Here is a 23,708-nt window from a genome sequence, read left to right on the forward strand (position 1 = left end):
AGGCTGACACCCCATGGAGCGGGAGGGAGGGAGAACATTCCAGAGAGCCTTCTCTTTTCCTCCAGCTCTCACTCAAAAGGCTCCGGTTTTCTGTGTGAACATCCTCCTCACACAGAAGGAGCTGGGGAATGAGAAGAGAATGTCTGTGTGCTATGTACTTGAGTCAGTGGCAGGGACAGGATGGAGAGAAAGGGTTTGCTTCAAAGCAAGGCTCTGGGTTATTATCATCACCTTGTGCAGCATGCACACACACCACCACCACCTCCAGGCTTCAGGTTAGCCAGGCTCTTGGTGCTGCGGTTTCTGCTGGTATCCCAAAGCCAGCCCCAATACTTTCTCACGTTATTCATCCCTCAGTGACTAGGATCTTGGAGGAGCCATCACCACTCATAGCAGCTCCAGAGTACCACTGCCACCGCCATAACTTTGCCTCCCTCCAGCTCCTTCCCCTTTATCCCCACCATGACACTTACCTCGTAAGGGGCTGTGAGGGGACCGGCCTGCCTTCCTCCCAGCATTCACTAACCTCAAGCCACCTTGTGCATCCACTTTACAACTGCCCCACTCTGTCAATCGATCAGCTCCTCCTCCTCCAGTCAGACGATTTCCACTTGCCCATCCATCCATCTATCCTCATGCCAGCTGCTCTCCTTCGTTCTTCTCTCTCTTTCTGTACCGCGGCGCCCCAGACTGGGCATCCCTGCTGCCGGTCTGCCAATCCTGCACCACTTCCCCACACACCTACCCTCTGCCCCTCACATACTGTGGGTCCCTGGCCTCCTCCTCCTCTGCCCCGCTCACCAGGCGTCTGAGAGCAGGGACTCGACGTTACAAATGCCTGCAGCTGCTGTCCCCAAAAATACCCTCTGATGACATGGCTGGGCTGATAAGCGGGGGCTGGGGCTTGGCTAAGTATAGAGCCCAGCAGGGAGGAGCACAAAGGCATCCCTCAGCCCTGGAGCTGCCTCAGGCAGAACCCACCTCAGGGGACGGGGAGAAAAGGGTCACCATGGCCTCAAAGCAGGGTAAACCACCCCTCAGGGTAACCCCTTCCCCCACAGGCTGCCTGAAATTTTGGTTCTTGTCACACCGCAAGAGTGACTGGCTTAAAATGCTGGACAGGAGGTCTGGCATCAGCACCTTGTACTCCAGGGCAGCTGCTGGGACCCCAGAGCCCTTATAGGGCCCGCCAGCATCGACACCTGTCCTGCACATGAGGCAACTGGGTCTGCCAGCCTCCATCTTAATTTCCCCAATGCACCAAGGTGACACTATGTTGGACATTCCAGGGCATTGTGGGAAATGGAAATTTAGAGGGCTGTAAGCCTGAAGGAGCCTATCAGCAAAAAGCGGGTGGGGGCACAAGAGGACACTTTGACTGGGGACCCCTTTAACCTGGAGCCATCTCTGCTGCTGGATACTACTTTGGAAGTAAAATCAGAAACCAGGCTACAGCGCTGGAAAGTATTTTATCACTGAAGACTGGAATGGGGAGATGACAAAGGATATGGCAACATCAGCCAAAAGAGAAGCAGAAGGTCACAGGAAAACTCAATATTCTCTCACTGCCACCATTTCAGTAAGCACTGAGCTGTTAAGTTGTTTTTCTCCCCATAAACTGCATTCTTCATTTGCTTTCCATGTTACAAATATTATCAACAAACAATACTGGTGCCATTTAAACGCACGCATCATTTTCAGGATAATTTGCAACTTTCCCCATTTCCCAAGAGATTGGCCTCCTTCTTTCCCAGGAGGGAACAACTGGCAGCCTGCTCTCAGCTGAGAGGTTAAAAAAGAAAAGAATGGAATCCAGGGTGGGGGCCTGAGAAGGAAGGAGCCATAGATCCTGCAATGAGGAACACATAGCGGTGGTGGAGAGGTCAGTTTACAACAGCCTCTGCCAACCTGGTGCCCTTCAGATGTGCTGGCTAGGTCTGATGGGAGTTGTAGTCCAGAACATCTGGAAGACGTCAGGTTCGTAAAAGCTGGCTTATGCATTCGACAGAATTAAAGGGGGAACTCCCCCCCCCCGAACTGTGCTATGAAAGGCTCAAGTTCGGGGCTTACATGTCGTAATGCAATTCAAAAAATAAACAAATCCCCATACTTAAAAAACAAAACAAAACCTGTCAGCCTACTGCTGAACTGTAACAGAGATGGGGATGAATTCATTAGCTTGCTCAGAATGCCTTGGGATGTGGCAGACCCTCCTTCCTTAGAGGTTTTAAAGCAGAGACTGGGAAAACAGCTGTCAGGGATGAGGCAGTGGCTTTCCTGGATTGGCTGAGGGTTGGACTAGATTATCGCTGAGGTCCCAACCACATGATTCTAATACCACTATTTATTCTGCTTCATGTAAACTGTTCCAACTGATGCTGTTTTGTTGAGCACCGGGAAATTAGGCCTGTACAGGGCAGCAAGGGTCTTCCTGGATTTCTGAAGAAGGTGGGAAGGTTTTGTGATACAAATCCAAGATGACCCCTGGGCTGTTTGAACATGAATACTGCCAAGGGATTGAGCTACTTGTTCTATAACACAGCAGGACACCCACACACCCATTTCAGTTGCCAGCCTCTTTCATAGAGCCAGATGGGCATACATCACTGGAAACAAAGTCAGATGAGATGGCATTGGCAGCACCCCACCCCAGAAAATGTCCAGGCCAGACTTGCTTCCTTATCCTTTGGGTCCAGGAATCATCCCCACCAAATCCCTACTGCCAGTGTGAACCGGATCGCACCACAGTTTGAGAGTGCGTTGAAATTTAACCTCAGCCAACAGATGCCGGAGCAGCAAGATGTTCTGAATTCTTTGATACGTGCTTGAAAAATTACATTCTTTGTAGTCTCTCCCTCAATCCATGAGCTATTTGTCTGTGTTTGAATTCCGGTCACCACTTCACACATCCTGTGCCCCCAACCCTGGGATGTAGGGAAGGGGTTGTGTTTAGCACTATGAGCAGAAATCTGTGGTGTTGGTTCCCGATTCACTCGGCTGACCAGCTCTAGCTGGGACAGGGCCATAGCTCAGCAGTAGAGCACATGCTTGGCATGCTGAAGGTCCCATGTTCAATCTCTGGCATCTCCACTGAAAGGGATGCCTCTTCACCAAGCTGAAAAGGGGTTTGAGAGCTCCTGCCAGGCAGAGCAGATGGCACCAAGCGAGATAGACCAAGAGTCTGATTCAAAGGCAGCTTTGCATGGTTCACTGGGCTAAGAATTTTTTCCCGGTCAGAAGGTGCAGGGGCTGCCATGGATTTAGTTTCTTTAGGATTAAAAGCTTGTAACCAGGCAGGCTGGGCTCTGGCAAGCCCATCTCCGAAATACGATCCAGGACCAAGGAGCAGGGAGCAGTGGATGGAGCATCCTTCCAGGTGGGGACATTGTTTAATCATCCCACAGTACTCACAGCTAAGCAAAACGCAATTTGTTACCCCTTCTCACCACCCACACTGTCTGTAGTAAAAGGGTGCGACTTTTTAAAAACCTTTTTAATGCATGTTTAAAGGTCATTTTAATCCACTCCAATAATTCTAACACATCCTTTTGGAGACCTCGATCCACTTCAGCACCTGTGAATACCGAACCAATGGATTGCAAGGTGAAATGCGGTTGTGTTCTTTTGTGTGCAATATCCATGCAAGCTGCCTAGTGAGGCCTTTAGGAATGCAGGATCCTGGGTTGCACGGCAATATTACAGGGCAATCCAATACCTGGCCACCCAGAAGTAAGTCCCACTGAGCTCAAGGGAGCTAAATCCCAGGCTAGTGGGTATCGGATTGTAGCCTGAATCTCCCTAATGATTCCTGGGATTGGTCAGATTGACTAGCTCTGACTTTAGTAACTCAAGAACCAACACGGATCTCCAGGCCGTTATTGAGGGGAGGGGGAGAAAAACTAGGAAGCATTTGCCCTCTTGGTCTCTGCTGTGCCCCACTGCTGCCATCCCAGCCCTCGATTGCCTCCCTCTCTCCCTCAGAGTACCCTACCCTAAAGCCCTGTCCCCAGGGCAGCACTGTCCTTGCATTCCAGACGTCTCCTGTGTTTTGCTGCCCAGGAGATAATATTCATGGCTGGCAGACACTTGCGTCAGTGTCAGATACAGTCTCAATGCCATCCTACTCCAGCAAAGGAGTCAGGAGGCAGAAGGAGCCCAGCAAGTTAGATGCACAGGAGGAAACGGAGGAGCAAGACCACATCACAGAACGCATAGGACCTCTGTGCATGCACAAACACACAGACATCCCTTGGACCACGAACCAGCTCCTGGCCACAGAGACTCAGCTCGCACCCTTACATCCACCCAGCAGCAATTTTGCACACCCTGCACATCCTTCTATTTGCACATGCTGGATCAGAGCTCTCTGCGCACACGGACCCTCATCAGCTCCATGCTGGTCCTGCTGCTGGCTCCGGGTGCCGTGGCTGGCTGCAGCAGCGGGGAGGTTGACAGGCAGCTCATCCTGGAGAAAGTCAGGGCACATTTCCTGGAGTCCCTGGGTCCTGCTTTTCAAGGTGAAAGGGTCCAGGTGGGACAAAGAGGGATCCGCCGGCGCCATGCCTCGGACACACCAGCTGCTCAGAGGTGGGAGGAAGAGGACACATCCCAGGTGATCACCTTCCCCTCCAGAGGTAAGCAAACCCGTTACTTGAGGGCTTACTATGGGAGTTAAGCCACATTGTGTGGCTTCTTAAAAATTGACTGATTTCTCATGGAAGGAATTTCAATCACCTAGCACCCACTGCCTCAGATGCAGCCTTCCCCAATCCAGTGCCCCCCAGATGCTTCAGAGTACCAACTTCCATCTGCCCCAGTTAGCAGACTTTACACCTGACATATTTGCTTACCCCAGCTAAAGCATACCTCTCCAGCTCTAGAAATCCAAAACCTCCCCCAAAAAACCAGAGTCCTTTTTTGTTGGGGATAACCCAGACTGAAATTCCCAGGTGCCAGAAAAGGTTATTTATGTATGCAACAACAACTGCGGTCTGTGTTTTGTTAGCCCCAAAATGGAAAGTGAGCCAGGTCCCAACTTAAGAGGATTGGCAACTTAGGTTGACAGAATATGCACAACTTGCAGATTTAACATATAGAATAAGAGAACAAGAAGAACATACGTTTAAAGAAGATTGGAAAACATTTATTGAGTATATGGAAAATAACTGTATACGGCGGAAAACGCTGGCAGCATTAAGATAAATTCAACAGAGTAAATAATTTTTAATGGATGTAAAAGTGGAAAACTGATTTGAATGGTTATAATAAAATATGCTGGGATGTATTATATGTAAAATGAACCATGGGAAGAGAAGGGAAGTTACTGGATATTTTAAAGTTTGTAAAATGTTGGTTTGAAATTGTAAAATTGTAAAATTAACACAAAAATTATATATATCCACAACCTGCAAATGCTGCTGAGCCTTAAGTGCTTACCTCTGTTCCTCCAGTCCAAACTGGGACTCCCACTGAAGTTCAGTATCATCTGAACATCCCTTCCCTCTTGTAGCTGTGCAGCCCAGTTCTGAGTTTGGATATCCAACTGAGTTTAATGAGACTGTGCAGTGCAAAGTATGCAATATTTCCTGGAAGTAAGTGAATTCAACAGGACATACTTCTGTGCACACACACCTAAGGCTGCAACCTTGCAGCCCAACCTAGCACATATTAATTTAGAAACAAGCCCCATTGTTTCAGGGTGTTTCACTGGCATTGTGCATAGGACTGCAGTGCTTATTGAGCATTCTTTGAGACAGATACGGACTTTCCCTATTCAGGATTGGCAGACTGGGGAGTTTCCAGTTGTGCATGAAACGGGATGTACATAAGAAAAATGGGAAATTGGTAATTTAAATTCTATGAAATATAGTAATTATTTACAGGAGGTGGGGAGGGGACTTTAAAAATTATGGGTTTTTTATGGCTTGACTAGCTCTTCTGCAGCAACCTAGTCTTCGTATACAGATGCTGGCATGTTAAGAGAAACAAAAATAAGTCTGCAGTCTTTTATTGGACCCAACTTCCGCTGGCGCAAGGACATGCAGGCTCTCATGTGACACTGCCCATGAGTGTTTGCTTACCCTTATCCCAACCAAAGTTAATTGGTCTAATAAAAGAGAACACCTGACTGAATTTTGTACCACTTTCCCAAGTATGTATAAATATATGCACCTATGACATTTGCCAGGATGGAGCGAGGCATGCGGGAGACAGGATTGCATGCATACCTAGGGCAGGGTGGAAGCAGCCAACTGGATTTCAAAAGGAAGGGTCAGGAGGTAGCACACTGGGGTGGCATTCAGTGTGTCCCATAAAGGAAAATCCGACCCAGCCACTAGGGCCACACATTTGATATGCAAATATCAGCACATTTTGCTATGGCGCGTGAGTGTAATCTTGACCCAGGTATACGCCAAGTCTCTAGCAACAGATGTGATAACGGCGATGAGATCTATCTCCAAGCTACATCACAGGCACATTTATTTTAGAACAGGAAAGTGGGCAAATTGTAGGCAGATTCAGTACAACAGGTACAAACATTAAGGCTGGAACTAGGAAATGCAAGCCCAACATAAACATGCTAATTCCAGCTCTTTCAAGCTCTTCAAAGCCAGTGTTCCATTTTAAAATCCTAGCCCACGGTTGCAGGGTAAAGAGTAAAACGAGGACCCCACGCTTTTGGTGCTGGGAGGAGGAAAAGCAAACATTGTCTGGGGACCAAGATCTCATGCTTTTAAAAATCTGTTTAGAGCATGAAGCAGGCAGAAAGAGTGTGTGTGTGTGTGTAACAAGCCAGAAGGGAGATCTGGAAACCAGCATTTAACTTTTCTGCCCATAGGTTTGCCTATATTAGGGGTGGGGAACATCTACTCCTCCCCCCAATGTTATCAGACTCCCGACTCCCATCACGGCCAATGATCAGTTACAATGGGCATTGTAGCCCAGCACCACTGGGGAGGCCACAAGTTCTCCATGGCTGGTCTATACTGTTTTCTGTTGCCTTTCCAAGTTTGGGCCCACACGGCAAGCAAAGCCCCTGCTGACCTCTCTTGTCCTTTGCAGACGTGCCATGTGGGCCACCTCAGCCCGATGAGCTTCCGGAGGATGCGGGAGTTTTCACCTACATCTTCCAGTCCTCCAGCCACACCCTGAGTCGTGTGGTGACTTCGGCCCAGCTGTGGTTCTACACAGGCCCCGTGACCGTTCAGAGCAGCAACCTCTCAGAAGCAGCATTGAATGGCTCTGAGACACAGGTAGAGATCCTCAAGCTCTCTGACCAAGGCCGGGTCCCTGTGGCTACCATGGCAGTGCCAGCCCCCGAGGGCTGGACCGTCTTCCACTTTGGGGACTCCTTCCTGCCCTACATTTCCCAGAAGATATTTGTGCTGTTTGTCCGTTGCCCTGGCTGCCCTTGCGTGGCGGATGCCGAGAAGATACCCTTCCTCGTCACAGCAACCAAGCCCAGAGGCCATGACCGGGCCCGGCGTTCATCCGTGGTGCCCGGGACACCAGCCGCTTTCAAGTTACTTTACGAACCTTCGGGTGGCAACTGCCATCGGGCCTCTGTCAACATTTCCTTTGAAGAGCTGGGCTGGGACAAGTGGATCGTGCACCCCAGCAGCTTCGTATTCCACTACTGCCACGGGACCTGCTCCGATGCCCAAATGTTCACCCATAAGCCCAACTTGCAAATGTGCTGTGCGGCTTTGCCAGGCACCATGCGCTCCATGCGGGTCCGCACTACTTCAGACGGTGGCTACTCTTTCAAGTATGAGACATTACCCAACATCCTCACCCAGGACTGTGCCTGCCTGTAGCAAGGACCTGTCTTCAGAAGAAGAGGAGTTTGGATTCTGTGAGGTGAGTGGGGCTGAGAGACTTCAAAGAAGTGTGCCTAGCCCAAGGTCACCCAGCAGCTGCATGTGGAAGACGTGAACCCGGTTCACCAGATTACGAGTCTACTGCTCTTAACCACTACACCACACTGGCTCTCAGAAGAACTCCTCCCCCCCCCCCATGCACCTTAAGCTGTTGAGCAAGTTTCCTTTCTGGTTGGACTGGTGACTGAGTCCATCTGTCCAAACCCAAGCCGATTCCCTTTTAAGTGTTGTGTTTTAATGTGTTGTGTTTAATGCCGTTTATAATGTGTTGCAGTGGTGGGACTGTAGAGTGATGGAAGGGTAAAATAGTAATAGTTAATGATGTTCATCACCTACCCACTGTAAAGGTTCTCCAGCCAGCCACTGGGCTGGCAGGGGGTGGGGCGGGCTCAACAGATCTCATGCAGCTGAAGTTTTAGTCCCATGTTAATTTATTTTACTGAAGAACATCTTTTGATGTTACAACCAAGAATGGGAAAAGCAGATGTTGGGCAGAGATGCTGCTTAATAGTTTCCTTTCCTGCTTCCCTCCTGTCAAAAAGGCATCCCATCTAATTTCCCTCGCAGGAGGAAAAGCAAAGTTTTAGGGAGGAATTTAGAGCAGATAGGCAACAAGAAGGGGAAAATGATTAAACAAACCCTCGCCCTGCCCCTTGCGTTCTTTTGATTGTAGCCGCCAAGGCTGCTTTTCAGCAACCATGTAAATTAGAGTCCTGTGGGGAAACAGATAATTCTGGATCCATTTCTCTTGCTAGAGCCAGAAACCAAGCCTTGTTTCCCAATGCCAGAGCACTATTTAGGGCAGGGATGGAGAACCTGATGCTGCTGACCATTCAGCCCAGCTGGGTTAGCATTGCAAGTACAGACCACTTCTGTCACAAGAGGCATCAGGATCTGCAATAGTGTTCCCGCCTGAAAATATAAGCAGAGGCTTGTTTAGCCTGCCAAGCCTGCTCTTCCCTCACACAGGTGATCAATCTGGCCCTTGTAGTCAACTTGCCCAGCACGTTTTCTGGCCTCGCCCCAACAAAAACAATGTTAGGAGATCTTTTTAGTCCAGTCTGAGCAATCCAAAGTCTACCCATTTTTGTTAAAAGTCCTCAATCCCAATATGTTGCCCTCCTGCTACCCCAGCTCTTTCTAATCCAGTATCCTTCAAAATCTAGCCACATTGCAGAATCATAACATAGAATTGTAGAGATGGGAGGGTCCCCCAAGGATCATCTAGTCCAACCCCCTGTAATGCTGGCCCAGGGTGATCAAACCTGCAATCTTGGCCTTATCAGCACCACATTCTAACTGAGTTGCCTTCTCTGCAGGGATCAGGAGGCAGGGGCAGCCCAGTCCTTAACCTAAGCAATCCAAGTTCAGGGCCTTCCGTTTTAAGTGCTGAGATGTACCTGGAAGCAGCACAGGGCGGAGGGGAAGGTGAGGGGAAGTGAGAGGGGTATACTGCACTGTGGGATCAGCAGGGTTTTCTACCCAGCCTCTACATTCCTTATAACTCCTACCAAGAGGAATGCTCAAGGGAGCAGGAAAGTAGGACCTAGAAAACAAAAAAACTTATCCAGAACACAGCCCCCAACAGCAAGAAGTATAGTCCTGCCTGCTCGAGGATTGGGGATGCCCCTTGGCCTGACATCGACAACCAGTGTTAAGCTCCACTATTAGAACTGCTGCAATAAGGGGAAAGCGACTTAGCTCCTCCTCTTGCTGGCCAGAGCATCTGGGGGTGGGAGCAGAAGGCAACCCAGAAGTTTCCAAGTCCTGCTGCCTGCAGCTGTGGGATGCTTGAAATCAGAACACTGCGTGGCAGCCAAAGTGTGGGAGTCTCCTTGCTTTGCTGAACTTTGTATTTTAACATCAACAGTTGAGCTGTAAAAAAGGCTACGTAGGTGTTTCTGAAACTGTGCAAGATAAATAAACTTATTAAAAAAATTCTGCCTGAAACCTCAGTGCTATCATACACCTTTAAGAGATGTTTATCTTGGGATATTCTGGACTCACCCACTTTACTGGTCAGACTGAATAAACAGTATAGTGGGGAAGGGGAATGATTCACTCTTGGCTTCACGTGTGCTTGTAAATAACTTTTTGTAAAAGGCGAAAGATTTATACGATCTGAAGAGAAACCAGAGTTTGAAAATGGGTTTATAAAAGTAAAATTTCAAGATCACAATAATTTAAGAATAAAGATTTGGGTAGAATAAAGAGGAAAACAAATTGCTGAGCTAATAAATTGAACTGGAATACAAAAAAGAGAGGTATGAGGAGTTCCAAGAAACAAGTAAATGAAAAATAATGTGATGGAAAGATTTTTTTTTCTTTTTCTGTTTGTTTTTATTTTTTGTAATGTAAAAATCTTAATAAAAATCTTATATAAAAAAAAGTAAATAACTTTTTGCACGTGATGTAAAGTACACAGCAGCTAGGTAGAGGACCAGGTTGGTCTCCAAGCTAGCACAGGCAGGGTGAAAGCTAGCAGCTGTGTGAAAACAATCTCTCTCCGCACCACACAAACCACATACTGTAGTAATTTCTGGCTGCAACAGAAGGTTTTGATCAGCAGAGGGCAGCAAAATACTCAAGCAAAATAGCCAGCGGACAGCACAAAGAACATGGGTCAGGGCTTGCTTACTTTCAGGCTGAGATTGACTTTCCTATTTAAACCAACTCACCTCTCCTTGAAGGACTTCAAGGAGAAGAGAGGCAAGGCTGACTGCTTGCATTGAATTGTTCAGAAATGTTGAGGGAGGAGAAAGGGAAATTCTCTCCCCCTTCCTCTTGTGTTTTCACATACTAGTCATTACACAGATTTGAAGAGGCCTTTCTGTGCATTCCTTAAAAGGGTAGCTGGGAGGCAAGGAGTGTTTCTATTCCATTTATCAAGGTGCAGGGGTCAGTATGAAGGGGTTGGTTGGAGAAGCCCAGTGGCACAGTAGGCAAAGGCACCCTACCTCCCCCAAAACCAACCAAGCCCTTAGCCATCCTCACCACTGTCCACTCCAACCACCAGAGACTTTCTGCTGCATATGGTCAGAATGAGATGCTCCCTTACCATGAGCACTAACCAGCATCCAGAAGCCATTTCCTTTCAGCACCCTGGTTCAGCTCTATCCATGCCCAATGTGGGTCATTGCAACACAAATTTTACTAATTCAGGAAGTCCACCCCACACTTCATAGAAGCTTTTCTCAGGGATGCTTTACAAGATGGGGATAGCTCAGGGGTTCAGCATCTGCTTTGCATAAGGATTTGATCATGGGTGCACCTTCAAGAAGGGCTGGGAGACCCCTCTGAAAACCTTGGAGAGCTGCTGCCAGTCAGTGTATAACAATAAAACAATGAGCAGAATGGTGATACAATGACTACTGCAATCGACCCAAGATAATATCCTCCTGATGGAAACATGCAGGTAAGTTTCTATAGAGTGTTTTTGTATTAGTAGGACTGGGGGTATTAACTATGTATGTGCGAATAAACTACTTTTATTCTTGTAGAGGTATCCCTGCTTTAAGTCATTTACATGCTGTCTTCTCTTGTATATTATTTATTACAAAGGTATGTCTTAATTATGCATTCTCAACGTAATTTAATTTTCCTTATTCTACTTGTTAATTCAATGCAATTCTGTTACAATTGATTTTGACAGCTCGATGACTAAGCTCTTTATTAGAACCATGTCTGAGCACTGAACCACTGGTATATCACAAGTGAACTCTTTATTTACTGCGTTTCCAAGATAAAACCTATTTCGGAAGGAAACTACTTTTGCTATTTTGGGGGGCATTTATTGTTTGTTTACAGATAGCGGCCTTGGTGATATTACCTTGTGTCGATTGCACAGCCAGCCATTGTAGGCAATAGAGCTATAGTGCTGTTCCTAGAGTGAGTGGACCAAGCCTGCATCCTCTCACTCTTGCCTTGCCTGCACAACCCAAGTCCACCAACCCAACCCATTTCTGAGGATGTGAGGATAGACTGTTCAAACAACCCTTCACAGGAGAAGTCAGTGCTTATAGAACACGGCATGAATCAGAACAGTGTTAATCTCTTAGGGCTTGGCTGAGCTTACAAACCAAGCAAGTACAACAGGATGTGTTACCGAAGAGGCAGGGGAGAGACAAGAGGCCACAGTAATGTTGCAGAGCAGTCAAGATGGGAGTGTACGCTCTTCCATGTATACAGATCCCCAGTTCAGCTGAGGAACCCTTGGCCTTCCAGATGTTGCTGGACCAAACCATCCATCATCTCTGCCCATTGGCCATCCTGGCCGGGGCAAATGTGTAGGACAGTCTTCCATAACCAGGTGCCCTGCAAATGTTTGGACTACAGCTCCCACCAGCCCCAGCTAGCCAGCATGGCCAATGGGCAGGAATTATGGGAGATGTCATTCAAAAACATCTAGAGGGAATCTGGTTGGGGAAAGCTGGTGTACTGAATGTGTATCCAACATCTGAACCCTCCACCTTAAGCCTGAGGTGGTACAAACCAGCAGCAAATACGCCATCTGCTCACAGTGGGGGGCAAGGCTGGAAAGAAACTCATGTGATAGACTGGAGATGTTGCTGCCTGTGGGGATTTGGTGAAAGGACTTCCTAGGGACTGCAGGTTTCAGCCTGGGCTTCCTGCTCAGAGGTCAGCTTGAGGGATTAAACAGTATCATTTTCTCCTACCCAGCCTCAGCTTTCAGGGAAATTCTCCCTGTCTGGCCACCTCTAGCCTTTAATGCTTGCCTTTCAACCAACACCCACTTCCTGCTTCCTTCTCAGTCCCCTTGTTTTCACTACTGTTAACTTGCAGGACTATGGAACACTTCTCCCGTGCCTGGCAACTGGACCCGATGCCCCTGTGAGAAATTTCCTGTGATTGGCAGAAACACAAGTGAACACACCCATGGCTGTCATGCCAACAGGGTGACTGGCTCCTGCCTTTCCTTAATGGCCTGGTCTTTCCCTGCCTTGGCTCCAAGGCCAGTCATCCAGCGAGACACCCAAAGTGCTAAATTGATCCCTTGCCATCCAACTCGCCCAGTCTTGGTTTCATGTGGTCAGTGAGGTTTTTAAGACTGCAGTGAAAGATTCATATGGGCACATCACTGTCCAAACCTCCCTCCCCTCCATGGACGCAAAAAAAGAGAGACAGGAACTCAGGATTCCTATAAAACAAATCTCCTGATTTATACCAAATATATATATATATATTCATATAAAAGAGCAAAAAAACACAATTTCATTAACTATTTCCGCAAATTATAAAAAGACAAAAAATACAAACACAATTCATGTTGATCGCTGAGATGATCAAAACGTGACTGGGGTCCCGATGCAATTCAGCGGGGAACCCAGCACGGCACCCCATAGAGGGCAGGAAGGCAGATGCTGTTTAGAAACTGGCATCTTGGAATGTAGTACAATTATCTTTGGCCCAACCACCAACTGCTTGCAAAATCTGGTGTCGGGGGAGAGGGAAAGAGAAAGAGATGACCAGGTTTTGTGCGGCTGTGTAGAGAAGACAAGAAAGTTGTGGACATCTCATTCCTCTTTCTGCTCTCCCCCCTATACAGTAAACCCCAACAAAAACAGTGAATGCTGCTATATAGCTGCCTATCTCTGTCCCACTAGTGCAGCCTTCGTCACCTGAAGTCTTCCAGATGTTTTGGACTATCAACTTCCATGGCCATTTTGGCTGGGGGCTGATGGGAGCTGGTAGTCCAAAATACATGGAAGACTCCAGGTTGATGAAGGCTAGACTAGAGAAAACATGAAAATCCCTCCTAAGAGGAGACAATCAGCAGAGGAAGAGAACAAAATAGTACCTTTACCACATGTATAAAAGTAAAAAAAAATAGTGTCCCTTTTAGAACCTTTTTTAAAAAAGACACTCGCACACTCACATACATACATACATACATACACACACGGAGCTAGACTTCCAAACGTGCCCCTCAGGAGACATGGATGAGGAGGCTTCCATCATTTCCCTTCCTTGCCCTCAACCCAACAAAAATCAGAGAACATCCTCGTCCCTCCACCCACTCTGTCCGGGCGTTTCCAAACTTCAGGCTAGGAGCAGACATTCACACACTGCCAATTCTCCACAGACACTTCCTGTTGTCATCTGTGCAGCTGCCCAGTGAGGCCCAGTACTTCAGAGGCCTGGAAAAAGGAAGGAAAAACATGTTAGTTTCTCAGTCCAAACCTGCCCTTCACAAATGTGTTTGTATCCCAAGAAGGGTGGGCTGAGGTCCATCAGTGAAGAAAGCTGTAGGCTGGAGAATGGACAGTGAGCTTAGTTCAGTTCTAGCACTCAGGACCATTTCCCAGGCTTAGAATTCTTTAATACTGTGTGGATGTGTTTTGTACCTGCCTCTAGGTAGTGGATCTTGGAAGTTCTAGCAAAAAAAAATAGGTGTGGGTACAGTTTGTCTGTTTTAGGGAATTCCCCAATTGTTCCCCGAGCGTCAAATTTCCTCACTGTTGATGCTTGCTACATCTGGATGCTAATCATCAACTTTCACTTTAATCCAGCCTATTTTCTGGTTGTCTCTCTCAAACACATTGCCACGGGGCAGAATCCTTAACCATACTGCACCTTGATGTAATCCTCCACAAGGCTCACCTCAGAACCTACAGGTGGCAGCGGGAAACCCCAGCCCTCCATTCTACACTAGCAGCTCTTTCAAGCTTAACCAGTCAGCACCAGCTAGACGGCATCATGATTCTGGCTCTTCCAGACTGCAACAGACAGCCTTTGCTGGCATCCTAGGAAAGCCTAACCCAGGCTTCACTTACCAGTCGGTCGCTCACAGGCTGCGCCTTCCTTCTCATGTGCTGAGTTGAGGCGGTTCTGTTCTGCAGCCAGCCCGTTGGACTCGGGGCTGCTACTACGAGAAGGGCTGGCTGTGTCCTCCGGCTGCAGGTGGAAGGCCATTTCTAGGTGCTCCTGTGCCATCCGGAGGTGTTTGCGCAGTCGCTCCAACTCATGGCTCGGGACGGTCGGTGCGACAGCATAGCGGTCGGCGGCCAGCCCAGCCAAGCTCTCTCCACCGTAGCCCAACTTGTCCTTGGCTACCTGTCTCTTGGAGGTCTCCTTCTTGAGAGAATGGTAGGTCGGGGGTGCACTGGGATGCTTCTGGACATACTGGGACCTGGGGGGGTCACCACCGTCCTTACTATCAAGGCCGCGTAGGGCATCCCGAATCCCGCCGAAGCCCAGGTGAAACAGCTCACAGACATTGAGCAGGAGACAAAGGCAGCTCACAGCGTACATGATGAGGAGGAAGATGGTTTTCTCCGTAGGGCGGGAGACAAAGCAATCCACTGTGTGAGGGCAGGGGCTGCGGGTGCAGACATACGAGGGCATCACCTCGAAGCGGTACAGCACGTACTGCCCCAGCAGGAAGCCCACCTCAAACACCGAGCGGCACAGCAGCTGTAGCACGTAGGCCGTCATCAGCCCGTCCTTCTTGATGCGCCGGCGGCCGTCGTGCTTCTGGCTGTCGGGCTCCTTCACCTCCCTCTCGGGCTCCACCTCCTCAAAGATCATGGGGTCCTCCTCGCCATTGTCCTCCGCCTCCTCGTAGTCGCGGCCTGCGCCGCGGTGCACCACAGGGGCACGGCTTTTCCGAGGCGGCTGGCGCGAGAGGCGGTGCAACGCAAAGCCCAGGTACATCACCGAGGGCGTGGCTATCATGATGATCTGGAAGATCCAGAAGCGGACATGCGAAAGCGGGGCAAAGGCATCATAGCAGACGTTTTCACAGCCCGGCTGCTGCGTGTTACACACAAACTTGCTCTGCTCATCATAGTAGATGGACTCGCCACCCACCGCTGTCAGGACAATGCGGAAGACAATCAGCACAGTCAGCCACACCTTCCCCACAAAGGTCGAGTGCTGGTTGATCTCCTCAAGGAGGCGGGTGAGGAAACTCCAGCTCATCTTGGCTCAGCACACGCCTGCAGTCAACAAGCACAGTAGGCAGAAGGTTAAACTGAAGTAATTTCATCCGATTTCCCCACAAGCTTCCAAGTGAACTCCCCAAGACCCCACAAGGAGGAACGCACAGTCCCCAGTCCCACAAGATGTCTAAGTTTTTTGTGTGTTTTTTTTTAAAGTGAAGTCATGGGAGGGAATCACTATTTCTGGTGGTGATGAGAATTGGAAATTTTTGGGGAAACTAACAGAAATTATTATAACTTGGTGGATTAAAGTGTCCTGTTATATTTGGGAAACGTATCTACATGAAAACCACATCATGTCAATTAAACAATAAATAATACATCCTTGAAAACATTGCCATCTCAAAACAAATTTTCTAGTAAGGATCAGTTTCAGACAAATCTAAAGCTTCCTATTCTCAACTTTCATTTTTATCCCCATGGACTTCAGAAAGTTTGCATGGATTGGGGGAGGGGCGGAACCCTCCTACTGTTTCACTTGTTAGCTTGTTTCTTGACCTGGCACATACCGGTATTTTCTCAAAGACAAATCAAGTTTTGTTTTGTTTTTTTAAAAAATAACAGCCATAGCCCTTTGCAAACACTCTTCATTCTAAAAGAGAAAAAATATATTAAGGGTTTTTTGCGGGGTTATTGTCAATTTTTCCACTTAAAAATTGACAAAATCCTCAGGCAGGGGAGAAATGGGGGTTCCCTCCCATTTTCCCATGTAATTATGTAAGAATGAGCTCCACAAAAACCCTGGAGCAGGAGTGAATCATAGCTTAATTCCACTCACTTTCCACTCACTACATAATGACTTGGCTTTTGCCATCATACCCACGGTGACCTCCAACTGATAATCACATAGCACCTACAAAAAGCAACAACTGAGGACCACTTAATAAACTGCTCTTTTAAAGATGTAGATGCCAACTATTTTATGTATATACATACTCAGCATGTGTGCAACAAATACATACTTGTAAACACATGGATTATACAGGTAAACAGGCAAGAGAATTCAAGTTTGGAGATGGGTTCTTGCCACGTTTAAATACATACACTTCCTGCTTACTGTTAGAAAGCCAACCAGTGACTCACAGCCCAATCTTTCCATACCCAAAAAGCACAACACAAGTTTCTAAGACACTTGATTCTCCCCCTCCCATGTCCGGAGTCAACTCAGGGCCAAACTAGACTCATGTCCGAGAAGCATGAATGCATCTCCCAAACATTTTTTGTGTGTGTGTGCTTGGCCAAAAGCAGCCACAGGGGAGACCATTTAGATTTGAAATCCAACATAGGCAGAGGGAGGGAATAAGCCTTTCCCTACACTGTGGTCTTGATCCAAACCACTCACCGCCAGAACCATTAGCTGAAAAAGTAAAATGCAGTGTCTGTATGTTCCACCATGGGGTGGGTGGGTGGGTGTGTACTCACAAAATTGCCCCCCCTTTTTAGCCCTACCTTATATAAAGTGATGAATTTTACAGCTTGCTGACATCACATTTCCTTTGACCCTCCTCCTGAGAGGAAACCCAATTCTGCTTGACTCATTTCATACACATATTATAACAATGACGCACGCACACACACACACAGTGACAAAGCTGAATGGAGATGAGGGCTGGCATGGGATATGAAGCCAAGTATCTGCCTATACTACTCATGGGGAGGGTTTATTCTCCCCTGCCTCCTAGGAATACTCCCTGCTGTCAACTTAGCCCTGAGATCAGTGCAGGAGATTTGGCAGAGCAGCTGCTCTGGGAGTCAACTCAAGAGGCTTGCCTCAACCTTTGGATGGATGCCATGTCCTGGTGCGCCTGGGGCGGGTGTGACGCCCCAATGCTCACATACAATAAGCATCCTGGAGTAAAGGAGGCACCCCAGCCAGCCCCAGGGTAGAAGTTTGTGCTATGCTCAGCTTCTACAGGGCAAATGTTTAAGGGTGCTCAATCACCTCTGCTTCCTGTTCCCATCACCATGCCAGGGCTTAGCTAGCGAGGTCCTCCTCCCTCTCTTAGCTGTTTGAACAGTACATGCACAACACACCCACAGGTGCTGAGGCTAAAGTCATGCAAAGAGAAGCAAAGTGTTTTATTTCTCCAGCATTCACACGCATGCTGTAAGCAGGGGAATAGAATATTGTTTTCCCTCCCAAGCAGAAGATTGCATCAGTGATGCCGACAAGGGAATGAAGATTCCCACCCACCCACTTTGCTGTGCTTCCTACACCTGCTATCTCCATTCAGAGGTGGGTATCACTGGAAGGAAAAAAGCAGAAGCTACTCCAATAGCCGCCTTCTAACGTATGTGGCAGGCGTTTGTTCTGATCAAGGAAATAGTCTGCAATCCCCGACTTCGAGCTGTAAGGGTAATGCTTCTTAACTAAACCACCAGTACTTTAAAAGTTGTTAGAACTGCAACTTGCAGAACAGCCTTGTGGGGGCAGACATCCTTCTCAGTTATCCCAAAAGTTGTTCTCTGAACATATTCAAGAGTTCAAAAACCATGAGTGCCACAAGTAGCAACATGGGGAAGAAAAGTTTCCTTGGTTTTCTTTTTCTGCAGGATATTTCCCATTCCCCAAGTTCATTAGTAGCAATAACTCAATGTGAACTGGAAATAAATATTAGGAAACCGTGGCAATTTCAAGGTTTTTAGCAGGTGTATACAAGGGAAACAAAACATGCTACATCAGATCACTTCCTAGCATATCAGAAAATTTTCCAAGCCAAAATTTCCTAATGCAAATTCCCCTAATTTTCATAGGTTTTCCCAGAACTTTTTCCAGCTCACAATTTTCACTGACCACAAGCATTAGTTTGTTTTCTACTCACATAAAGGAGAAAATGGTTATTTGCACACAAGCATCTTGTACTCAGTTGACTAAACTGACATAAAAAAGACATGAGAAACAGCCACTAGTGTGCACTGTAAAGCAGTTTCAGAGCACCAGTCAGGACAAAGTTACTTCAGTTTAACAACCTTACTCAATCTCCAACCTGCCTGACACACACACTTCAGAGCCTGATAAACTTTAAAGGAGACCTGTGCTCAAGGGAACGCTGCCATCAAGTCAATTCTTTGCAGCTGAGAGGACTGAATACTTTGCAGGATCGGAAGGTCCACACCCTAGGGAAGGTGGTATGCAATTATCACACAGGTGAAAGCAGCCTAGACCAGTCTTTTTCAACCTGGAGCCCTCCAGATCTTGGAGACTACAAATCCCATCAGCCCCAACCAGCTAGACAGTTTATGAAAGATTTTCACCCTTTTCTATAAAACTACCTCTTTATTCGCATTCCCAGCTAACAGCAGAATGCCACAAGGGAGGGCACAGTACATGCACAACTTACACACATTTAACTTGTGCACATTCAGTTTTATGCGCGAAGCAACAAACAAACAAACAAAAAAACATTTTTTAAAAGGGAGTGGAAAGGGGGCGGATGTCTCAGAAAAAGAACTTGGCCAATCCCACCCATCACTGCACCTAATGTGTTTTGACTATGCACAATTTTGGCTGTACGCACTATCCCAGGAAAATCCCCACTCCTTGAGGGCTTACTGTAGTAATCTTAAAAATGAATGGAGGCAGCCTAATCGTGTGTGTGTGTGTGTGTGTGTGTGTGTGTGTGTGTGTGTGTGTTTTGGAGGAGTGATGTAATAGTTGTGCTAGCAGACCTCACCTTACCCATTCAAAGGTTTGGAAATAAATTCACAAAAATTACTAATCCATATGCTCTTCTAGCCTTTCCCTCCCATGTAAGGATATTTCTGGCACAACATACTGAAATGGGGGTGGGGGTGGAGGACAATTTTCTTCCAACTTACAAAGGCTCCCTTATCTGGTTTCGAGAATGCCATAGGTGACAGAAATTTACAAGTCTGTATTCAAAGGGAGTGATAAGAGCAGTTAGAAGGCATGCTAGGAGAATGGGGGATTTACTTCGTTCTTCTGGGTTGTTTCATTTCAATTCTATTCTGTAATGCAATGTGAGTAGCAATGCAACTGAGCACCCAAGAAAAAAGTTTTGCTACCTAATACCATAGAAGTTATTTATTTCTAATATGCCATTTTTGACTTGTGTTATAAGAATTCTAAGAACTCAAATATAGAATGGTCATAAATGTACAAGGCAAGCACATACATAAGTATATAAACCACGTGTCTGAAATAGTACAGGAGAGCAATCCTGAAGCCATGTTGACTCTCCCAAATTGACCTCAAATATTTTTCTGCAAGGAGGGAGGAAATGGGAAAAGCTTTCCAATTGTCTTTGGACTGTAGGAGCTTACACATTCCTGCAAATACAGTCTGGCAAGTATCTGTTAAACTGAGCAAACTATCAATATGTGTAAGAGATTTAGGAAATAAAGTATTTACTATCTCAAAGAAATGGCCAAGCTACCCAGAAAGTGCAATGAAGTAAGGCATTATCAGGTATCCTGGCAGACAGGAGAGAAGCAACACTGTCAAATTTCTGCTGGAGAACGCCTCCTTCTGTGATGTATGAATGTTGTTGTTTTTTTGAGGGGGATCTTGCGGTACAGGGTGGGCAATTTCAAAAGTCTTTATAGGGGCTTCGGCACCATTTTTCTGGGTCTCTCCAACGACCTTGCAAAGGAAGGGAGCCAACTCTGTTGCAACAGAAAAATAAAGACCTGCCTTGCTTTCTATGGATCTTGCCTCCATCCATTCATCTCTGACCAGTCATAGACTTAGGAGACCATGACTCAGTTGGGCAACTCAGTTGGCCAGCAAAAGCCAAACTCCCTATTTTTTCTATAACACTTGTCAGAGAGATAACCACAAAGCTCAATTACACACTAGTTTTGGCACCTCTACAAACAGTGCAAAAGTTGTAGAACTCCTTTGAATTGGAAACAAGACTACCCCCCTCATTACCTGCATTTTGCTGCCAAATAAACAAGTTTTTCTTCTAACAAGCACTGAGAGGGCGGATTAGCTAAGAACTGCTTATTCACTGTGGTTGTATACATTGAAGTTAGAATTTCTATGGCTATATATTTATTATATATTTATTTATATTTATTAGTTGTATTATTAGTTGTACACTGCTTTTTTTAAAACCCTCAAAGCGGTTTACAAAAAGATAAGACAATAAAACAAAGGAAAAAATAAAACTCTACTTCGAAACATATGAAATTTAAAATACTACACACACACACACTACTATATTTTACAGGTGATTGTACCCCACTCTGGGATCCTTTTGGGATGAAGGAAGCTTTATTATATAATACATAAAAAATGATGGACTAATGCTACCAGAACTCCAGGCAAACAGAGCACCAGGATTGCCTTTTGCTTACAGTTACAATTTTCAACACTGGCCATGTGCTTGGAGACCACATGCAGAACAAATCAGGGAGCCAAGCTGACTTTGATGCTACTCAAAGGAGAATGGACAATGGAGGAATTCACAGGAATTCCCTACCATAGAAGAGTCAAGCTAGACAAATCCCTTGTTGGGAGTTGGTTGTTTGGGTCTATGTCCACCCCTCCATGTTACACTCCAACCAATACCAAGCCTGTTCTTTTCAAAGGACTACTGACCACAAGACTACTTGGCACAAATGCGTGTTTACCAACAAAGGAGCATTTCCTGGGTAAATGGGACAAATATCAGCTGCCCAACGAGCACACCTGAATAAAGCATATGCTTGAGCACATAGGGCACTTTAAAATATCATGGCCAGCCCTAGCCCCCAGGGTGTGTTATCCCTCCTTGAGTTAAGTACTGTACTTCTGTCCCTGTATTATGCCTCAAAACCAACTTTTGCCTCAAAGGGGGCAACTAGAACAAAAAATGCGAGTCACAAGCCCGCACGGCCATATGTAGATGCCCCCTTGTTCAAAACTCTTATACTTCGCTAATCTGGGGCATATGCCCCAAATCACTCAACACGGTCCTCGTATATACACAACCAGGGCGACCTGAAAATGGATCCCCTCTCCATTTTTTGTCTTGTTGGGGTGGAGGGGTGGGCTTCTAACCATTATTATGGGTATACCATATAAATCACGGCGCGGTTAATTAATCCGCAATCAAGACAGAGTGCTCTTGCCGGCAGCGCAGCGATAAGCTATCGGTGCCCGGAACAATGGGCAGCTCCGGGAGCAAAAAAGATAGCATTACTTATCACAAGGAAACCAAATTCCTCGAAATGCATAACGTGAGAATCTACTCTTTGCTCTTCCTCCCTCGCCGGGGCTTGCCTGGAAAACGCTCACATCCAGAAGCTTAGAGGAATGGGAGGGAAGGCCATGAAGCGAGGATGCTTGCCCTCCTAGCCCTGCGAAACCCTTCGTGTCGCCCCCTCAAATTCCAGCTGCCCCCCACCCCAAGTCAGTCACCCAATCACCAAGCCATTTCTCCATTAGCTTCAGAGGGTTTCCGAAGGCTCCACACGACCTGGCGGAGCTCGCCGGGGAAGACGCGCGCCTAAGGGGACAAGGCAAAAGAGCCCCCAGCCCCAAGCAGCCTCCCCGCCACCCCAGTCCCTCCTCACTTACTGTACTCTCGTCCGGCGGAGCTCACAAAAGACTCCCGCCCCGCTGCACTCGCTCTTCTCCCGCCCGTCCGAACAAAGGGGCCCCAGACCGTCGCCGCCCCCCGCCCCCTTCGGCCACGCCTTGGGAGGGACCCCCGCCCCTTTCCCCTCCTCCTCCTCCTCCTCCCGCCTCCCTGCCGGGGGAGAAAAACCCAACGCTGACTACTGTAATGAGAGACGGGGATGGCGGGCAAAGAGCCCGCGTGTCCGAACGTGTGCATTACACGTCGACACCCATTCTCCTCCCCGGCTGGGGGCGAGGCGGCACACGGTCCGCCTGCCTGCCTTTCTCCTGCCAGTGGCGCGGAGGAAAACAAACTTTCAGCGCTAGGAGTAGGTCTTCCGAGTTTGGCGGAGCCGAGAGAGAGAAAGACACGGATCCGCGGCCCGATCCCAGGGACGTGTTTTCTCGGGAGAAAACTCCGCTTACTTCATATATTCGTGAATCCTTGCAGTGGAACTTAAGTTCCAAGGAGCACGGAAACATTCAGAGATGGGATATCCCTGGATGTGAATCATACCAGCCGCTCGCCGGTACGGACTAAATGATTAAACTTGGGCGGGCGTCACAAGACGAGGAGTCATTGCAACAATCAGTGAAAGTCCTCCCGAGACATTAATCAGAGGAAATTCGTCTATCATCGTCGTCAAAATGCTTGTATGGTTTGGGCGTCTATCCAGGGTTCCCCCCACGCCCCGCAAAGCCTTAGGAAACTCTTTCCACTTTTTTAAAAAAAGAAAAAAGCACAGTAAAGTAGTGCGGCTCGGGGCCATTTGCTCCCCGCCCTCCCCGATTCATTGGTTTGCTTGCCGCCCATTACATTTCCTTACTGCTTAGGCAGAGGCGATCCCTTTTGGATTGCGCGCTGCCCTATCGATAGACGCCTCGCATCTTAATGGGTGGAACGTGCGCCAAGCTATTGCTTGGAATTTAGTGATGTGGTCGGGCCTTGAACCTCTCCGCCTGCCAGCTTCCCTGGCGCAGCGGGAAGGGAAAATGAGAGCACCCAAAACCCGGTCTGGGTTACTTGCAAGGGTTAATTTGAGGCGGGGTTCAGTCCCCACCCTATTCCAAATGCAAAGTTTGGTTCTGAAATGTATAACAATAAAAATGCCTCTCTCTGGCCTCCTACAGAGTGCATCCTACCGGCACTGCATACCTGCAGCTGCTCAGATCCATGCATCTAGGATCAGAGGGCAAGCATTTCAAGCAGATTTGAACTCCCAGACTTACCCCCCCTCCATTTTGTAAATTGACTGCTGGTTACTTAAGTGTTACTCACCCCTCAAGACAGCCTGGAAA

General features: G+C 47.5%; 3 protein-coding genes across 11 annotated transcripts in view; 1 reads left to right on the forward strand and 2 right to left on the reverse strand.

The window, feature by feature from the left end:
* Positions 1–841, reverse strand: part of OBSL1 (obscurin like cytoskeletal adaptor 1) — a 64,158-nt gene extending 63,317 nt beyond the window's left edge. For 2 of the 8 annotated variants that reach the window (XR_014542527.1, XR_014542528.1), the window contains exon 1: positions 474–835. Coding sequence is in view for 4 of the 8 variants with exons in the window: in XM_083590784.1 (XP_083446910.1) it covers positions 474–518 (45 nt within the window). In the remaining 4 variants the exon portion in view is untranslated. Of the gene's footprint in view, positions 1–473 lie in introns of all 8 variants that reach the window. The other 6 variants (XM_083590784.1, XM_083590778.1, XM_083590785.1 and 3 more) reach the window with 3 other exon arrangements.
* Positions 842–4,077: 3,236 nt separating this feature from the next.
* On the forward strand, positions 4,078–7,847 carry INHA (inhibin subunit alpha). The gene is made up of 2 exons (XM_083574939.1): positions 4,078–4,634; positions 7,063–7,847. The coding sequence occupies exons 1-2, from the start codon at positions 4,349–4,351 to the stop codon at positions 7,815–7,817; spliced, it is 1,041 nt and encodes a 346-aa protein (XP_083431065.1). The 5' UTR covers positions 4,078–4,348; the 3' UTR covers positions 7,818–7,847.
* Positions 7,848–13,035: 5,188 nt separating this feature from the next.
* LOC310751689 (gap junction gamma-1 protein-like) lies at positions 13,036–23,399 on the reverse strand. Of its 2 annotated transcripts, none has more exons than XM_083591170.1 (3): positions 23,237–23,399; positions 14,675–15,838; positions 13,036–14,038 (listed from the first exon to the last, which is right to left on the reverse strand). In XM_083591170.1, exons 2-3 carry the CDS (start codon positions 15,819–15,821, stop codon positions 14,031–14,033), a joined length of 1,155 nt encoding a protein of 384 aa, XP_083447296.1. In that variant the 5' UTR covers positions 15,822–15,838; positions 23,237–23,399; the 3' UTR covers positions 13,036–14,030. The 2 variants fall into 2 exon arrangements, with proteins under 2 accessions (XP_083447296.1, XP_083447295.1); XM_083591169.1 differs by lacking the exon at positions 23,237–23,399 and adding an exon at positions 22,368–22,464.
* Positions 23,400–23,708: the final 309 nt, after the last annotated feature.

Source organism: Podarcis filfolensis (assembly GCF_964270895.1).
Source record: "Podarcis filfolensis genome assembly, chromosome: 1".
Lineage (NCBI taxonomy): Eukaryota > Metazoa > Chordata > Lepidosauria > Squamata > Lacertidae > Podarcis > Podarcis filfolensis.